At 42.3% G+C, this 18,975-nt stretch overlaps 2 protein-coding genes across 3 annotated transcripts; one reads left to right on the top strand and one right to left on the bottom strand.

Annotated features, from left to right (window-relative positions):
- On the top strand, positions 1-8,103 carry rtbdn (retbindin). Of its 2 annotated transcripts, none has more exons than XM_017481642.3 (6): positions 1-162; positions 404-1,139; positions 1,274-1,361; positions 1,597-1,725; positions 2,684-2,780; positions 5,255-8,103. In XM_017481642.3, exons 2-6 carry the CDS (start codon positions 986-988, stop codon positions 5,576-5,578), a joined length of 792 nt encoding a protein of 263 aa, XP_017337131.1. In that variant the 5' UTR covers positions 1-162; positions 404-985; the 3' UTR covers positions 5,579-8,103. The 2 variants fall into 2 exon arrangements, with proteins under 2 accessions (XP_017337131.1, XP_017337130.1); XM_017481641.3 differs by having other exon boundaries at positions 2-162; positions 981-1,139.
- Positions 8,104-14,304: 6,201 nt separating this feature from the next.
- On the bottom strand, positions 14,305-16,240 carry junbb (JunB proto-oncogene, AP-1 transcription factor subunit b). The gene has a single exon (XM_017481600.2). The coding sequence runs from the start codon at positions 15,854-15,856 to the stop codon at positions 14,864-14,866; it is 993 nt and encodes a 330-aa protein (XP_017337089.2). The 5' UTR covers positions 15,857-16,240; the 3' UTR covers positions 14,305-14,863.
- Positions 16,241-18,975: the final 2,735 nt, after the last annotated feature.

Below are 18,975 nucleotides of genomic sequence, written 5' to 3'. Positions count from 1 at the left end.
GTATGCGCATGTGTGAATCAGGGTGTTATCGTTGTTGTCCTCCACTGAGTCAGAGACACACAGACAGCTGATGGTAAAACATCAACTCCAAGCAGAGAGAAACAGAAAAAAACAAAACAGACAGAAAGAAAGAAATCAAGTACAGCTTGCAACAGAACTCAGGTATGGCATTTTTACCCTAACATCCCTTTATTAACCCTACTTTTACCCTAACATGAGTTTATTTACCCCATGTTTATGCTAATATCCATTTATTTACCCCACTTTTATGCTATCATTTCTTTATTTACCCCACTTTGACCCTAACTTCCCTTTGTTTACCCCACTTGTACCCTAATGTACCTTTATTTACCCCACTTTTACCATAACATGGCCAATAACTTAACATATCCCCATTGGCTAGTGTCTTAATGCATCTTCATTGACCATTGACCTAACTGAATTAATGCATTGACCAGTGACTTAATGTGTAATTGTTAACCAGTGATTTAACGAGTCCTCATTGGCCAGTGATTTAATGTGTGCTCGTTAACCAGTGACTTAATGAGTAATCATTAACCAGTAACTTAACGCGTTATCATTAACCAGTGACTTACCACATCCTCATTAACCAGTGACTTAATGAGTAATCATTAACCAGTGACTTAACATGTCCTCATTAACCAGTGACTTAACATGTCCCCATTAACCAGTGACTTAACACGTCCCCATTAACCAGTGACTTAACACGTCCCCATTAACCAGTGACTTAACACGTCCTCAGTAACCAGTGACTTAATGCATCTTCATTGGCCAGTGACTTAACGCATCCTCATTAACTTGTGATTTAATGCGTTGTCATTAACCAGTGACTTAATGCATCTTCGTTGGCCAGTGACTTAACGCATCCTCATTAACTTGTGACTTAACGCGTCCTCATTAACCAGTGACTTAACGCGTCCTCATCGGCCAGTGACTTACCACTAACACTGTTCTCCAAGGTGAAATGGTCGTTTCCTCAGCATTCGTCTTTGCCTATTGGGCAAGTTTTCTGATTGCATATGGTTGGTGCAGAGAAGGGGCATGTCTTCAGGATGGACATCACAAGTCCATGCCCAGTCCAGAGCCCAATCTTAAAGAATGCTCCTCTTACATGGAGAGTGAGTAAATGCTGTCATATAGATAAACATGCCGTACATGTTTTTAAGCTAGCATTGACATGTAAGCTAATTAGATATTCACAGCTGGTTTATATAAAATGTTAATGACATTTTTAATGATATTTTTTTCTCAGATGCTTGCTGCTCGGCGCAAGACATTGAGGACCTTACTGCTTCTACTAGCAGTGTATCGTGGGACAGGTGTGGCTCTCTCAGTACAGTGTAAGTGTGTATGTGTGTGTGGTGGTGGTGGTGGTGGTGGTGGGGGGGGGGGGGGGGGGGGGTTGGGGCTGGGGGGATTAAACAAAGATCTCTCTCTCTATCTCTGTCTTTTTCTAATCAGTGTGTAGTGTGTGCAGAGAAACAGATGGGTTACAATCGGTAATTGTACTTCTAAATTACTCTCTCTCTCTCTCTTTCTCTCTCTCTCACACACACTCTCTCTCTCTCTTTATAGGTGTGAGGAGTTCCTGAAGAGAGTCATATGTTTTTACCGCTGCTCTCCTGATGCCACATACTGGCCACACCCTCAGCGTGGCTCCTCCCTCAGGGTGGTGCCTCTGTGCCACAGCTTCTGCAGAGACTGGTGAGGCAACACCCACCTCATTAGCATGACATACTGAAAACTGCAATGATAGCTTGACAGTGGCAGCTCAGTGGTTAAAACATTTGTCTACTGATCAAAAGGCTGTGAATTCAAATTCCAGCCCTCCTACTGGGCCTGTGAGCAAGGTCCGTAACCCTCAACTGCTCAGTTGTATAAGAGTAAAATGAAATGTCCTTTCACTTCTCTAAGCTGCTCTGGGCAAGGGCCTCTGCCAAATGAACTACTACAATTTTTATTAATTAAACAACACCACATCGTACTTTTTATCCATTTGTAGTTATATTTAATGTTATGGAACATGCGTGAAACAAGTTAGTTCCAGTTATCATATATTTCATTGCAGTTATGAACAGTCCAGCATTTCTTTTTCCTCTATCTTGAAGATAAAAAATAACATCTCAGCTTGTCATGTTACCAAGAAACCACAAAGCGTCAACTCTTCTGCCTCTCAAGCTGCCAGAAACACTTTAACCTACAGATGTTAATGTGCTGACATTGGAGAATACGTCTCTAAAAGTTAAAAACGTCTCCTTAAACAACTTTACCGTTTATTATTATCCTACAGCAGTTTCCTGAGCAGCACACGTTTCCCTGTAAGTTACTAATGTGAGCCTCTGTTTTGCTCGGTCTCTCTGTGTCTGTGTCTCTCTGTGTCTGTGTCTCTCTGTGTCTGTGTCTCTCTGTGTCTGTGTCTCTCTGTGTCTGTGTCTCTCTGTGTCTCTCTCTGTGTGTCTCTCTGTGTCTCTCTCTGTGTCTCTCTCTGTGTCTCTCTCTGTGTCTCTCTCTGTGTCTGTGTGTCTCTCTGTGTCTGTCTGTGTGTTTCTGTCTCTCTGTGTCTATCTGTGTGTCTCTCTCTGTGTCTCTGTCTCTCTCTGTGTCTCTCTCTGTGTCTCTCTCTGTGTGTGTCTGTGTCTCTCTCTGTGTCTCTCTGTGTCAGGTATGAAGTTTGTAAATCAGACCTCACGTGTGCTCGAGACTGGACCCGTGATCCCAGAGGACTAAACTGCACTGGCAGCTGCATACCCTATCAACAGGTACACTACATACACCTGTTCACTCCTGGATGAATGCTGTGGCATGGAATCATACTGGATTCAGATACACACGCACACACACATGCACACACACAGAGTACATTTCAGTCAGCCTAAAGGTTTGATATGCATTACAGAAATAGACAATGTAGGCACAGTGACAAATGGACACTGACAACCAGATGTGCGCACGCACATACACATGTACACACACGCACACCCACATGCAAACACGCAAACACACACACACACACACACACACACACACACACACACACACACACACACACATACCTACCCCATCATTTTCAGAAACCTTGGTGTCTTGTCTCTAATTGCCTTATAGAAATGCTGAGAGGGACAGAATATTCCCAGGAACAGTCAGAGTACGGAGACGATCATGAGAGTCAGATCAGTATTCTGTACTTTGTGCCAGTGTAATATTAAAAGCCCAGAGGGAGATGATGATGATGATGATCTTAATGCTTTAGTGTTCTGAAAGTGTAATATCAAACCCAGGGCTGTCTCTAAAACACTGAACGCTAGTTACTTTACTGGAATATTCATTATGCAGACACTTTTCTCTGTTTGCCTGTCAGCATGAAATATCTCCCATACAATCTTCAAAAAATTCAAAGCTGCACTTCATCATGAACATCACTAAATCCATCATTAAACTCAAACCACTTAATCGTTCTCCATTTCAGACATTTCTGCCTAAAGCAAACATTTAACCCTATAAGACAACAGACTGCATAAGACTAAAGACTCCCTCGCTCTGTGCTGTGATGGCTTGTGTGTGTAATTACTGTCGATTAGTTATTTATCCTTCACATTAGCTCATAATTCTTCTCTAAACTTATTTTATTTTTTACTAAAATGCAAATTTTAAAATTTGCATTTTTCCACTCATGTGTATGAGAATTCTGTCACACTTGTCAAACTCAGGTTTCTAGAGAAACTCCCTTCTTTGTTCTATTGTTTTAAGGAGCTAAAATGTCTGTGACATCAGCCTGGCACACAACCACTCACGGAAATATTTTAAATACAATAATAACCAACAAATGAGCAGCCGGATCTGTACACACATCACAGATATTTCAATATGAACATGTTTAACGTGTTTCATTGTGGAGGTGCTTCTTTTTATTATGATATAGTTAAAGTATATGTTACTGGAGCAGCTGTGGATCAGGTGGTAGAGCGGGTTGTCCACTAATCGTAGGGTTGGAGGTTCGATTCCCGGCCCACGTGACTCCACACACCGAAGTGTCCTTGGGCAAGTGTCACGTATCGTGACGTAACGGAGATAAGGCAGGATGCAATCGCTGTAAAACAGGTTTATTTAAGAGAGAGACAGGCAGACAAATCCAAAACGTAATCCACAAACGTGCAAGAGGCGATCGGCAAACAGGCATAAAGGGACGAGGCAGGAATCAAGGTCGCGGTCACGGAAATACAGGGTCGAGAAACAAAACAAGAAACATGAACTATAGCGCGGGACTGGGTGCGGAGAAACCAGCCTGAACTGAACTAACTAACTAACTAACTAACCTGAACATGAACTAAGACTATGGTTATCTATCGTGAGGACTCTAAACTAAGTGACTAACTCGTTCAAACTACTCTAATATTCCGCGCCGTGTGCTGGGAGGCGCGCGGTATATACACATACATAATCAGCTTCGTGACGGCTGAGGGCAATTCGGACACACGTGACACAACAGCCAATGACGGAACAGGGAGGAGACATAACAAAACATAACAAATGCACTTGTCCAAATGTCACGAATGTCAACAACGAAAAGGCAGGTGCTCGCGCACCTTGCACAGCAGCGTGCATTCACATGGTCTTCAGCACGCTGCTTAAAGGGGAAGTCGTGACAGCAGGACACTGAACCCCAAGTTGCTCCCGATGGCGAGCTAGCGCCTTGCATGGCAGCTCTGCTACCTTTGGTGTGTGTGTGTGTGTGTGTGTGTGTGTGAATGGGTGAATGAGAACCAGTGTAAAGCGCTTTGTAGAACCGCTAAGGCTAAAAAGCGTTATATATAAGTACAGACTATCTACCATTTACTATTTAATTAATTTATTTGGAGTTGGTACAGTTCATAGCGTCGCTCCCTGACGACCTCAGAGCTCATGACTTAACCTAGAACCTAAAAGTCTAATGTAGAGAATTTAAACTATTCATGCTCAATAGTTTGTACAACAAGGTTTTATTAAACCACTAATGATTTTCATGTAACAGATCTACAGTTATGTATCATTAAAGGTATTTATGAATAAAGACTTGAAACCTTAATTAGCTCCTTATATTAATTCCTATTAAGCCCCTTAATTAGTTCCTTAAAATAATGTGTTACACCTTTAAGACTGAATTTTTTTCCTGTATTGAATATTAAACTGCTTGATGTGTGTGTGTGTGTGTGTGTGTGTGTGTGTGTGTGTGTGTGTGTGTGTGTGTGATGTGCAGATGTACCAGCATGGCCGAGACCTCTGCGAGAGCCTCTGGGGTGACGCCTTCATGACCGTGGAGGATGAGGCCCTGGAGGTCAAAGGCCGTGGCTGTGGATGTTTGAACCTCAACGCCTCAGACCGAGAGGTCATAGCTGCTCTGAGAACGCAGAAGGATGACCCGGATGAGCTGGACACCACTAAACACCATGGAAACACCCTCTGCGCTCACACTGCAGCCACAGCGCCCCAGCAGGGGCAGAGGAACCACGGCAAGTCGGTGTTACACAAACGCTCGGCTCCCGCCGTCCACGACCCGGAGGGCAGCGGCAGCGGCTTCTAGACTCCCGATTCTAGCAGCTTATAATATTCTAAATGATGAAATCACGACACATTCTAGCATGTTCTGAAAAATCTAGCACCAGTTCTGGAAGCACAGAACACTGTTACTTCACACACTTGTGTTTTATATCACGTTTCCAGTTTCCTCCTAAATTTCCTCACCTGTACAGCATCATTAGAAGAACACTGCATAGACAGTCATGCACCATTGTCTGAATCCATCACCAAGCATTTCATTTAAATGGTAATTCATGTTATTCTTGGTCTCTTACTGACTAACACATCAGACCTACTGAGTTAGCAGTCCACTTCCTGTTTACCTTCCAGCAGTCAGAGCATCAAGAATACAATTTATATCGTCACACAATCTACATTAACTTATATTAGTATACTGTATACACTGTATAGTTAAAAGTATGTGGACACCTGACCATAATATCCATATGTGGTTCTTCAGCAAATTGTTGCCATGAAGATGGAAGCACACAATTGTATAGAAAGTCTTTGTACACTGTAGCGTTAGAATTTCCCTTCACTGGAACTAAGAGGCCCAAACACTGTTCCAGCGTGACGATGCACCTGTACACAAAGCGAGCTCCATGAAGATGCGGTGTGTTAAGTGTTAAGGTTGGAAGAAGGTGGAAGATCTGGAGTGTCCTGCACAGATCCCTGACCTCAACCCCACTGAACACCTTTGGGATGAACTGGAACTGGAGCCTCCTCGACATCCCAACATCAGCACCTGACCTCATCCTCACTAACGCTCTTGTAGCAGAATGATCACAAATCCCCACAGCCACGCCCCAAAATCCTCACAGCCACGCCCCAAAATCCCCACAGCCACGACCCAAAATCCCCACAGCCACACCCCAAAATCTAGTGGAAACCTTCCCAGAAGAGAGAGTGGAGCGCATTATAATAGTAAAGACGGAATAAATCTGGAATGGGACGTTCAACAAGTATATATGGGTGTGGTGGTCAAGGATGCACATACTTTTGGCCATAATGTGTATTTATATTACACGTAAGTACAATTTACACACTGTGATCTGTATAATTATAGTGTATTACGGTATAATAAGTTTGGCAACTTTATAAATTAGCAATTGCAGAGTGAAAGATGATTGAAACACAGCTACGCTATAATGTTCTTGAGTCCAGATTATATTTGTGCATCTTTTTCAGTGAAACTCACTTCCTTCTACTGTCTCCATGAAGATGCCCAAACCAGGCATCTGACCAAATTATATAGATCATTATTTTAGCATGACTAGCCTTAGAATTTCACTTCACATGACGATCATTACCACAACGGTTTCTCTCTGCTTGTGACATTGTTCTGACAGAAAGCATGACCTCATCCGTATCATCCGTCTCGATCTACTTGTGATTTCGGTATTAGCATACCTCATATAAACTTTACACAGCACAGCAAAGTACAGAACCTAGCTGGAGAAAATGCTGAGCATCTGGTTCACGTTCACGTTTAACTTCAGTTGTAGCATTATATATGACACTAGGTGGCGGTGTTGGATTATATTAAAACAAAACAAAACAAAACCGCCCAACCATCGTCTCAAGCCACACACACACCACAACAACAACAACAATACAATTTTATTTCTCTACTACTGATAAAACCCTCGTTGTTATCTACAACTACTAAACACTCTGATTCACTTCATATTGTTAAAATTCTGGGTTCGAGTGCACGAGTAGGACGCATGATGCTAATCTAGAGGCTAATAGCCTTGTAGCTATAGTGCAAAAACAATGACAATGAAGGAACTTTGAAACATCAAACATGTATTTTTCTTATAAACTAAATGTGGCACAGGGCAGTGGTCACCAACCCTCTTCCTTGAGATCTACAGTGCCTTGCTACAGGTTTCGTCTCCATCCAAAATCTAACACACCTGTTCCAGCTGATCGAGAACTTCTTAATGCAGAGATAAGATCAGGTCAAGTGGGCACCATTACGGTTCGCATTGAAGTCTTGAGGATGGTAGATCTCCAGGAGCTGGGTTGGTGACCACCGGCGTAGGAGGTTTGCTGAGTTAATTCTTTAGCAGAATTGCTCCTTTAAACTGTTTAAGGGAGAATTTAAGGGCAATTCATAGTTTAAACATGAGATTTCTGCCATCTTAAGAGTTGTTGTTGTTGTCCTTAACCTTGATGTTTGTGTCTGCAGTAATGTGTATTGTGGTTTAGGTTAACTTGTATTGATTAGCTGTGGACAAATCATAAAGCACCACTGCGCTCTCCATCCAATGTTTTGGTTTGTAACCTAGTTGCCTAGGCTAAAGCGTGGAAGCTAACATACTGTAATAATAATAAAAGTTAGTTAGCTAGATAAGTGTGTATGATCAGTTGTTTGTCAGAGTTTCGGCTGTACAGCAAGTTGTATCACACGGAAAATACATTATTCAAAGCTCACTAGCATCAATATCTTCTGTGGATATGTGTACCCTCAAGGCGACTGTGTGTATTAAGCAGGAAATTATATGACGGCTTTGCTGCCCTTTATTTTGCTTGGTTTCTTCAAAGACCTGCGTGTTCCTGATTCTGAAAACATCATAATGATGCCATGCTAGCAAGACAGGGTCTCTTTAGGGGGACTCTTCCTGGAACAGAGCTCTACATTACACATCTGAGGTGATGGGGGAGTTCTGCTCTTTGAAATTTGACATTTCATGGCCTTAGTGTTGGCTTTTGGGGGGGTTTCCTCAAAACTGGTACGTGTCAGTCATTTTAAAAACAATGACCTACCTTGCCGCCTCTGGGTTGTTGTGTTCAGGACAGCAGGTGGTGAGATTCAGACAATCGCACTATGGATACAGCTTTGAGGCGTATCACACCACAGTGACGCATGTCAAGTTTAAACAGAACCAGTTATATAAAATTCATGGAAAAAGTCCATGAAGTCAATACAGAGTGTATCTCTCTCTCTCTCTCTCTCTCTCTCTCTCTCTCTCTCTCTCTCTCTCTCTGCTTTTAATGAGTTCCTGTCCACAAGGCAACTACCAGTTACCCTGGATACGAAATCTGCTCATCCCGGGCCACCGAGGTTATTGATCTGTCCTCCCCGAGTCCATCGATCACACTGTACATCACTTGTGTCATCTTCTGGAACTAGACAGCTGGACCTGGAGAAGAATAATAGGAAAGAAAAACAAGCATCATAGAATAATAATCCATGTGCAATGTGCGTCAGGCTCTCCGAGTCTGTTAGTCTTTTTGTGTGCTAATGCCTGTTTCAGATCTGAGGGTGGGCGGAATATTCACGGGGTTAAGAGAGAAGGTGGGATGGAAGGACAAGGGTAGGATTTAGAGAGTGAGATGGAGGTGGGATGGAGAAAGTATGAGGTAAATGGAGAGAGAGAGAGAGAGAGAGAAGGAGGTAGGTTGAAAGCATGACGGAGGTGAGTGGAGAGAGAATGTCAGTTGGTCTGAATGTGAGTGGGGAGACTGAGCCCACCATCACCTTCTGTCGTCAGCAGTTGCATCATAGAAGATCCCTCCGTGTGTGTGTGTGTGTGTGTGTGTGTGTGTGTGTGTAGGCACGATGCTTTTCAAAACCCACCTTCTGACGTCTGCCATCCCCGGAAAACCATGCCAAATAACCTCTACAATATCGGAAACTGCTATATGATGTAAAAGAGGTCTGATGTAACCCAAACAGGAAGTGGTAACTACAGCTGCTTCCTCTACACAGGAAGTGCTTTCAACTACACACACACAGGGGTTGCGCGTATATGTCTTTTAACTCTTATTTTATTGCAATTATATGCCACAATGCTTTTGAGTGCTGGATTGTGATTGGTCAGAAGGTGTTGATTAGATTTCTAGAACAGCGGCTCTGACAGTAGATCGCAGGTTTATATGAATGCGCTCGTTCTAATGTGCTATCTTTAACTTTATACTTGTACAGGAGATGCTCCACTTAAATGTAGTTAAAAAAAATTTTTAAGCGTGTAATCGTTGCCGTGGAGAAGTTTTCTGTAAAGAGATGTTTATGTAATATTTATGGACGCTCCAGTGTCAGTGCAGTTGTTAAGGTTTATCTACAGTTGTAGCATTCAATATCTAATTCGAGTGTGTCCGTGTCTGTGTGTGTGTGTGTGTGTGTGTGTGTGTGTGTGTGTGTGTGTGTGTGTGTGTGTGTGTGTGTGTGTGTGTGTGTGTGTCAGTGGTTACACAGGCAGTAGTGTAAAACTAATCCCCTAGAAAACTGCAGGGTTTTACACACTTCACTAGTTCTACAAGAATAGTCATTAGTTTCCAAATGGTTCCATTTGGAACCCTCTTTAATAAGACAAAGAAACTCTAATTCATCTGATTCCTCCAGATAGCTCTCAAGTGTTGTGTGTGTGTGTGTGTGTGTGTGTGTGTGTGTGTGTGTGTGTGTGTGTGTGTGTGTGTGTGTTTGTAGTTCGACAGGCAAACGTGTGAAGTGCAAGAGAGCCCCAAAGAACAAGCTGAAGTGGGAGTATGTTAATTTTCCAAAGGAAAAAAACAAAAACCTTAAAGTAGCATTTATTGTGGATGGAAACTGGAGCGGCACAGCAGATCTGTGGCCAAGTTCATGATGTCTGTTTGAAGCGGTTTTCTGTGTCAGGCGAAAAAAAAGAAAAAAAAACCCTCTGCCCGGCTGTTCCAGGTCAAAGGTCAGGTGGACAGCGTGTGGGCTGCTATACATCTAAATCTGTTTGGAAAATCCCCAATGACCTTCAGTAACGAGCCAGACACGGAAAACCAACGCTGGCCTGAGGAATAACTGCACCCAAATCTGAAACTAATGCACCACTCAATTGTGAGATCGTTGACTGTAAACCCGCACCAGATAATCATCCACGTAAACAGCGCTCACACCCAGCTTTTATACTTATTGTGATGTTCATGAGCTCCATTCACCGTGGCTCATGAAGTCACGTTATTCTGGTTTTCACCGACATTCTGGAAAGTAGCCAAACTGAAACATTTTTACAATTCCTGATATTTATAACTTGGAAAAAGTGTGATGGTGGACCGAAATGCAGAATTAGAGTTCCTGAAAAAAAAAAAAAATCCCTGTTGACCTCTGAGTGGAAAGATCTGCTAATGCCTCGCAGATTCACTAAATAAGAGCCTAAACCAAAGAATAAATAAAATCATCTAAATGAAAGCCATCCTTCAGATCCCGAAAGTAAACAAGCTGAGTTTCAGAGACTCGCATGTTCTGCTGTTTATTTAACACAGAATGTTATTTTAAATGAAATACTTACTTGTTTTGTATTTGTTACTGAAACAGGAAGGGTGTAAACGATACGATACGATACAATACGATATATGATACGATACGATATTGATACGATACGATATACGATATAATACAATACGATATACGATACGATACAATATATGATATGATACGATACAATATATGATATGATACGATACAATATACGATACGGTACGATATACAATACAATACGATACGATATACGATACAATACAATATATGATATGATACGATACAATATACGATATGGTATGATATACGATACGATACGATATATGATACGATACGATATATGATATGATACAATACGATATACGATATGGTATGATATACGATACGATACGATATATGATACGATATACGACACGATACAAAATACGATATATGATACGATACGATATATGCTATAATACGATACGATATACGATATGGTACGATATACGATACGATACGATATATGATACGATACGATATACGACACGATACAATACGATACATGATACAATATGATACAATACGATATATCATATGATGCGATACGATATGATATAAATGCGATATCTATTCATAAGGTAACAATTCCATTCCAACAATTCAGTGATGCGATCACTGAATCCACTATGATACGATGCAACATGATTCTGATTTGCTTGCTAACGATGTGATATTTTCCGATACTGCTCAATCCGCTATGATACAATACGATTTTGATTTACAAGGCCAGAGTTCGATACTTGACAATACCACTGAGCGATACAATACGGTATTTATTTAGTTTATTATCCTCCAACTGATAAGTGACTGACATTGTTCAGAATCAGGGGTTCTGATCAGCTACAGACGAACTCATTTAAAAATATCAGAAACATGTTTTATCGTTTTATTAAACTGTTTACACATTAAGTTTCTTTACACACCAGTTGTTTGTTCTTATCCAATAGGCCTAACAACCCATTTATGATAGTTACCTTTTGGATCTTCACACCCACAGTTGTTAATATTCAACAGGATGCGGTGTAGATTACTATCAGCTTCTATTATTGATTCTATAAATTGATAAATCAATTTCTTTAAGCCAAATACACTTAAATATAGCAAACATTTAACTCAGTTAACTCTATTTAAGTGTATTTGGCTTAAAGAAATTGATTTATCAACTTAAAAATTTTGAGGTAATTAGTTTCCTCACATTTTTTGAGTTAAATGAACTTATCCGGTTTTACAGTGTGTAGTTAATAGAAGTAGTTAATTAAGTAGTTAATTAATTAATAGTTCATTAGTTTTCTATAACAGCAGATCACACAGAAGCTGAGTGAGGTTAGCAGGGGATGACAGTGCGCGCGCGGTGCTCGGGAGGGTGGGGGTGTTAGGGGTTATAGAGGGTTGATGGCAGAGTTGGACAGGGCACAAAGCCTTAGCGGCGATGTTAAACGCACGTGGAGGGAAATGACGGGACGCTCTGGAATGTCAGAAACGGTGCGCGGGCGCGCGTGGGTGTACCGTGCCGGGAGGGGCGTGCGCGCGCTACAAAGGAAGAGCAGGGGGATCATCCGCCTTTGAGAAAGACGAGTCAGCTTTCAAACACGCACCAAAATCCCCACCACGAGCATCCAAACGTCCCAGTGCGAATACCACCTAACCCTAGCCCAAAAAAAATCCCCTGACACCACGTGACCTGTAGCCTATTTTTCCACATAAGAAACAGTACAAGTGAACAAGTCTTTTTCTTTTATTTGTGTTTGCTTTAAAGGAGAGATTCACTAATTCATGACCTTGTGCTCCGGTCTGAATAAATCCCCTAAGACAGGTTGTTGTTTTTGTTGTTGTTGTTGTTTTTTACCTGCTAAACCTTTAGTACATCAGCCTTACAGAAAAGTCACGTGGTTTTTGACCCTTCACATATAGGCTAATGTTTCACACGGCATTCACATGACTTTGTAATTTTCTAATTGTACACATTCAGTATGTAGGACTGTATGTGATTACTCCCCTCATAAAATGAATGTATTTTCACTTGCAGTGCACGTGGGGAAGAGGTGGGGGGACGTGGGGACGTGGGGGGGGGGGGGGGTACGTAATGAATGATTGCTGATCTGTCAGAGAAAGTGTGAGGAAGCGAGGAGAGATTGTGGTCTTTTGAGTCCTGAGTTAAACCATCAGAATGACTCACATTAAATTAGCAGTGTGCGGGAGTATAATATAATACAATATAATGTAATGTAATGTAATGTAGCCTAATATAATGTGTCTTCACGTCTTTTTTTTAGCATGACAATATATTATTTTAATGTCAATTAGATGACATTTTCTTGATGAAATGTGTCACTCGTAAATCACAAAACGTCTCAGAGTAAAAGTGAGCAAAGCCTGATATGATCATGATGGTCCCACAGGACTTCAGTGGGAACTCCATCATGCATCACTCATTCTCAAAAAAACAGGGGTATTAAACTGTACTTTTCCACGTCACTCTTATTTTGTGTAAGCTTAATAGATCTTTTAGCGCGTCAGGTACATAATTGGACCCTTCACGTACTCAGAAGAAGGGTACTAAACTGCTGCTTGGGTGGTACCTTCAGTCAGGGGTACATCTTTTGTATCTTTAGTGTGTATCTTACCTGGAAAGGTGCATGTAATGTAGTGTACCTTACTTCAAGTGCTAGAAAAGGTATAAGAGTTATCCTTACTGTCCAAGCATTTTAAACTAACACTACATTCATTACAGATCACTATGTAATATATACATATTTAAAAAGGTACAAAAGGTCTGTATGCTTGAAGGTACTACTACAGTGATGAGGAAAAAACAGTGTAGTACCTTGTTTTCTAAGAGTGCTGTGTGTGTGTGTTTATTTGAGCTGTTTTTGTAGCATTTGACTAAAAAGGTGTAAACAGAAACTATTTCCATCTTTAAAACTTCCCCACTGAGTGAATATATATTTATTTAAAAAGAAAAACCCACTGAGGTAGTGTTTTGGTGGAAAATGGTTCATATTCGGCGTTTTCCAGCCCCCCGCCCCCCACACTGATCTGATCCTCGCCTGTGCACTTGTTGGAGAGAAATGAAACCTAACAGCACGTGGGCGGCGGATTTTCGCGCAAACACTTCCCAGCTGTGACGTATGACGCAGTAAAAATGCCCATATATGGACATGCTGGTTTACGTAGATAGGAAACACCTCTAACGCGCAAACCCGGGCTCGATCAATAACTGGGCGAGTCTAAGATTTTAGAAACAAAAACAGCATGAAAACGTGGAAAACCCCCGCGGAGCTGGTCATGGAAATGTCTCTGAACCGGGGGGAGGTCAGAAAAACACAACCAGTAAACAGAATTCTAATCAGTTACACAACAACCGGAAGTTCGTTTCATCTAGGTCAAGGTTCATAAAGATAGGTCTATAGACTGTGAATGCGAAAAAGGACCACCAAGAGGAGCAAGTGAGGTATATTTCAGAGTTTTTTTTACTTAAATAAACAAATAAAAAAAAGGACATTGTAAACATGAGACATACTTAATATTAAGCCAGGATCAACCTGACTGAAAAATAAACAAACAAACAAACCAAAAAAAAAACAACAACAATAATTTACACGTTTAGAAATGACAGTATGACGTCATAGGCTACTAGACATACAAATCTCCCTTTGATCATAATATTAAAAACAACGTTATTGGCATGAAGTAGGCTTTACTGGCCTGTTCGCGCAGTCTTTGCAGCCTACTTGGCTCATTGTACAGTCTGTGTGTTTCTCAGGCGCCTCGGAGTGCGGACTTCAGGGCGATCTAGTGAACGGTGTCCGGCAACCGCAAGTACCGGTTGAAATGAAGTACCGTTCATTTCTTTCAGCACGTCTTGAAGCTCACTCAGCAGAATGTCATAACGTCCATTCAGTGGCGTTCAGACGAGAATGAATGTCCATGGACAATCTTTCCAGTGTTTTGAGTGTTAGTGAATAAAGGTGTGTGGTGTCTCTGTGTGTTTGTGTGAGGGGGTTTCTTGTTTCAGAAAGCCTCCATCTTGCTGGTCAACATGAGCTGACAGCCGCTGCTGACATGCCGCAGGACCTTCTGCTTGAGCTGCGCCACTTGTTCGCGCAGGAGCGACGCGGTGCTCGACAGGCCCGCGTTGTCCGACTTGAGCACCTTGACGCGGTCCTCGAGACGCGCGATGCGCTCCAGCTTGCGCCGGCGGCACTTGGTGGCAGCGAGTCGGTTCCTCAGGCGCTTGCGCTCCGCCTTGATGCGCTCCTGGTTCTCCATGTCGATAGGAGAGACGGGCGGCGAGCCGTCGCTGCTGTGCATGTCCGGCACCGTCTGCGGTTCCTCTTTGAGCGCCACGAAGCGCTGTGCGGGATGCACGCCCCCAGCCAGCGGGTTCTGGTATGCGTGCGAGGACGCGTCTGCGTGCGCTGGGGGCAGATAGCTGATGGTGGCTGACGGATAGCTCGAGGTGGCTGTAGTGGACGAGACGAGGCTCGGGCAGTAAGGGTTAAGCGTGGTGTAGATCGGAGTTTCTGGTTGCAGGGCGGAGCCGAACGCGGAGGGAGCCGCCACCGAGCACGTCGTCACCCCGCCCGCACCAATCGACACGTTGGGCGGGGGCTGGTTCAACTTGTGCAGCTCGTCCAGCGCCTTTACGAAGCCTTCCGCGAAGCCCTCCTGCTCATCTGTGATGGAGCGGTGCCCGTACAGTTGGTACTGACCCGGCGGCGTGGGGCTGGTCAGCACTCCGTTACTGTTCTGGATGATCAGCCTCTCCAGCTCCGGAGACGCCAGTTTCAGTGAGCCGACGTCCGCCTGAGACGCCTGGTACACCAAGTCGGACTTGAGGCTGCGGTAGGACTCGTGCAGGCTGCTCAGGCTCATGGACTGCTGCTGCTGCTGCTGCTGCTGCTGCTTCTGGAGCTTGTAGTCGTGCAGCGCGGCGTCCGTGTGGCCGTAACCCAACAGAAAAGAGTCGTCATGGTAAAAAGGCTGCTCCATTTTTGTGGACATAAGAGGCGTGATGAAGAGTTGAGGCTTTGAGGCTTACCTTTACCTGAGTCAGTCAGGTGTGCGCTTTAATCAAAGCGGTACTGTCTCTAAATCAGAAGAAATAATACTAATATCAGTAATAATAATACTAATAAAAACTTTGCCCCTTCTTTTCACTGTCCAGTCTCAGAGTCCAGTCTGAAAGCTCCGGGTACAAGAAGCAGCACAAGTTCTCTCTTCAAGAAAAAGAAAAACAAGTCCTGATCTTTCCAGAATCCGTTTGAAATCAGTGCAAGCACAAATGCGGCATAAAGTCAACGCGCAAATCTCTCTTTCTCTCTTCCTCTTCTCGGTGTTATTATAGCGCAACCGCTGAGAGTGCGTTCACATGGATTGGTTTCCCGGCCGCCACATTCGCTTTTATGCTGACAGCCAGAGTCTCGCGCTGAACACAGCCCGCTGATTGGTTGGAAGTCCTGCCCTGACGACAGAGCACGCCCACTTTAATGACGCGTCGCGACGTCATTGCCAGGAACTGTTGGGACTGTAAACAAGCCCCTGGGCGAAAAGGAGGCGAGCGCGCGCGGCATAAATAATGCAAATAGCGTAATACATATATATATATATATAAATGGCACAATAGTGCACGCGAGACATTTCAAGCTTACTATTTAAAGCAGAGGAATTAATAATGTAGCACGTTGCAAGTCAGACACATTTACTGTACCAGACCCACTGCTTACATTAAAATACACCATGAGCAGTGAGACTGATTTCTGTGCTCAGGTGTTCAAAAGCCTCACAGCTCCAAATAAATCAAACAAGTCCTAAGTGTGCTATGGATATGAAGTATGCCTAGTTTTATTGACTGTTTATCCCTCAAACACTGGACTCGAACCCAGCACGTGTCTCTGTCAGATTATATATACACACGAAGCGTTTTCTATTGTATTTTTTTTATTAATTTATTGTAATGTGCCAAATCAAATCAGCGTTTGTGAAATTGCACAATAAACTGGTTATACCTGCGTGCGTGCGCGCGCGCGTGGCAAAAAGCCGCATTCTTACGGCCACTTTCAGCACCGAGTTCCTCCCGGAAGCCTATACATTCCATATATGGGTATGATGACGTGCTAGTTCCTGTTCGTGGGAAAAGCGGTAAGCCCAGCCCACTTCCACCTCTGAACACAGAGAGGCACTCACTGCCATTTATTCACTCAGAATAGATCCGTTTCACATTCCCACAGCTACAGCGTTGAAACTGGGGTCTAGATTTTAATTACATTTAGGAACTAATAATAATTAGAAGAAGAAGAAGAAGAAGAAGAAGAAGGAGAAGAAGAGGAAGGAGGAGTAGAAGAAGAACAACATTATTACTTTTATCATAACAAATTAATTACTACATAGCCCACTACTAATACTGATAATAATACTGATGATGGCGACAACATCAATAATAATAATAATAATAATAATAATAATAATAATAATAATAATAATAATAATAATAAATGCTACTACTACTAATAATAATAATAATAATTATTATTATTATTATTATTATTATTAAAATTATTAATTATCAAAATATCAAGCTGCAACAAATCAATTGTAATGATTTAATACAAATAATATTTTTCATATTTATATATGCATATAGAGTATGTTTATACATATGTATATACACTATGCCTCATACATACATATATAAATATATACATTTGAACTATTATTCAAATAATAATCCTTTGCAATACCAGAGTCTATATCTTTAATGAAATATCATCTATTATAGACTTTTTAAGGATTGTTTTGTTTTTCTACAGCTGCTACACTGCAATTAGACTTTTTGCTCTTTGCGTCTGATTGTTTTTAAGTATTGAGGACTGCAGCGTCACACTGACAGCATCAGCATTTACAGAGTGGTCAACCATCGACGAGCTGCTTAACATTACTAACAATAAATGAAGGTAAATAACCACCAGTTCGTAATAATGTACTCAGCACTGGTGGTTATTAGCTGTAGGTATCTGTTAGAGAGATTAGTATAAGAGGCGGAGCACTGTACTCTTACTCTAATCGACAGTGGGTTTAATATCAGTATATACCTCTCAGCGTTTCTCCTTTCTCTTCTGAGAGCAGAGTAACAATAGTGCAGATGTGGAGTTTCTGGGAGTCTGCTTCAGTCTCAGCACAATGTCATGTGTTTGGTTTTAAAAACAGCTCCTGACTCATCTGGCACCCGTAGCCGGGTCTTTCAGGGCTGGGATGAGGGGTGATTTATCTTTTGTGGGTCTGGCCTGTCAGACACATTTTGCAGCTGGGACATTTATTTCTTGGAGGCACGTGCAAAAAAAAGAGAAAGATGTTAAAGTGGTCCAGTGAGGCAACACACCTGGGAGGCAACATGTGTTTACTTGCCTGCTGTGTCAGCTGTGTGTGTGTGTGTGTGTGTGTGTGAACGCTTGCACGCGGTTCTCTGAAATAGGCCATGGAACTTTCTCAGCCTCAACATGTACAAATGATAGGGATTAGTGGTCATAGTTCTCAGCGATGATTTAGAGCAGCGGTATGATGAGCAGAGTGAAGGATCTGTACTAATGACCAGAAGGTTGTGAGTTCAGCTCTTATGACTGAGCAAGGCCCCTAACCTTCAACCTCTCAGCTTTGTACTTGCATTTACAGATCTACATCCATAGAGCACTAGATAGGGGGCAGAGTGGGCACTACTGAAGAGACCTTTCCGGTAGAATAGATTTTCTTCTAACATTACCTTATTTGTCTTGAAAATACACAACTTAATCAAGACCTTCTGCAGTTAAACCTGATTGTTGTTAATATAAGCCATTTAGGTATAAAAATCTAAATAAAATACCAGAAGTTGAATTCAATCACAAGAACATGAACACATGGTACTGGCAGACTTCATATAATTGAAGGAACGATGAATGGAGCCCTTTACCGGGAGGTTCTTGAGAAGAATCTGCTGCCATCCACGAGGATGACAACAATCCAAGCAGGACAACGATCCAAAGCATACAGTAAAGGAAACTCTCCACTGGTTTCAGAGAAAACAAATCAAGGTGTTAGAATGGCCCAGTCAATCACCTGACTCGAATCCAACTGAACAAGATTTAAAG

Source organism: Ictalurus punctatus, chromosome 12, assembly GCF_001660625.3.
Source record: "Ictalurus punctatus breed USDA103 chromosome 12, Coco_2.0, whole genome shotgun sequence".
In the NCBI taxonomy this organism is placed as follows: Eukaryota; Metazoa; Chordata; class Actinopteri; order Siluriformes; family Ictaluridae; genus Ictalurus; species Ictalurus punctatus.
Note: the sequence above shows the minus strand (reverse complement) of the source record. Positions and strands in the feature narration are given on the sequence as shown.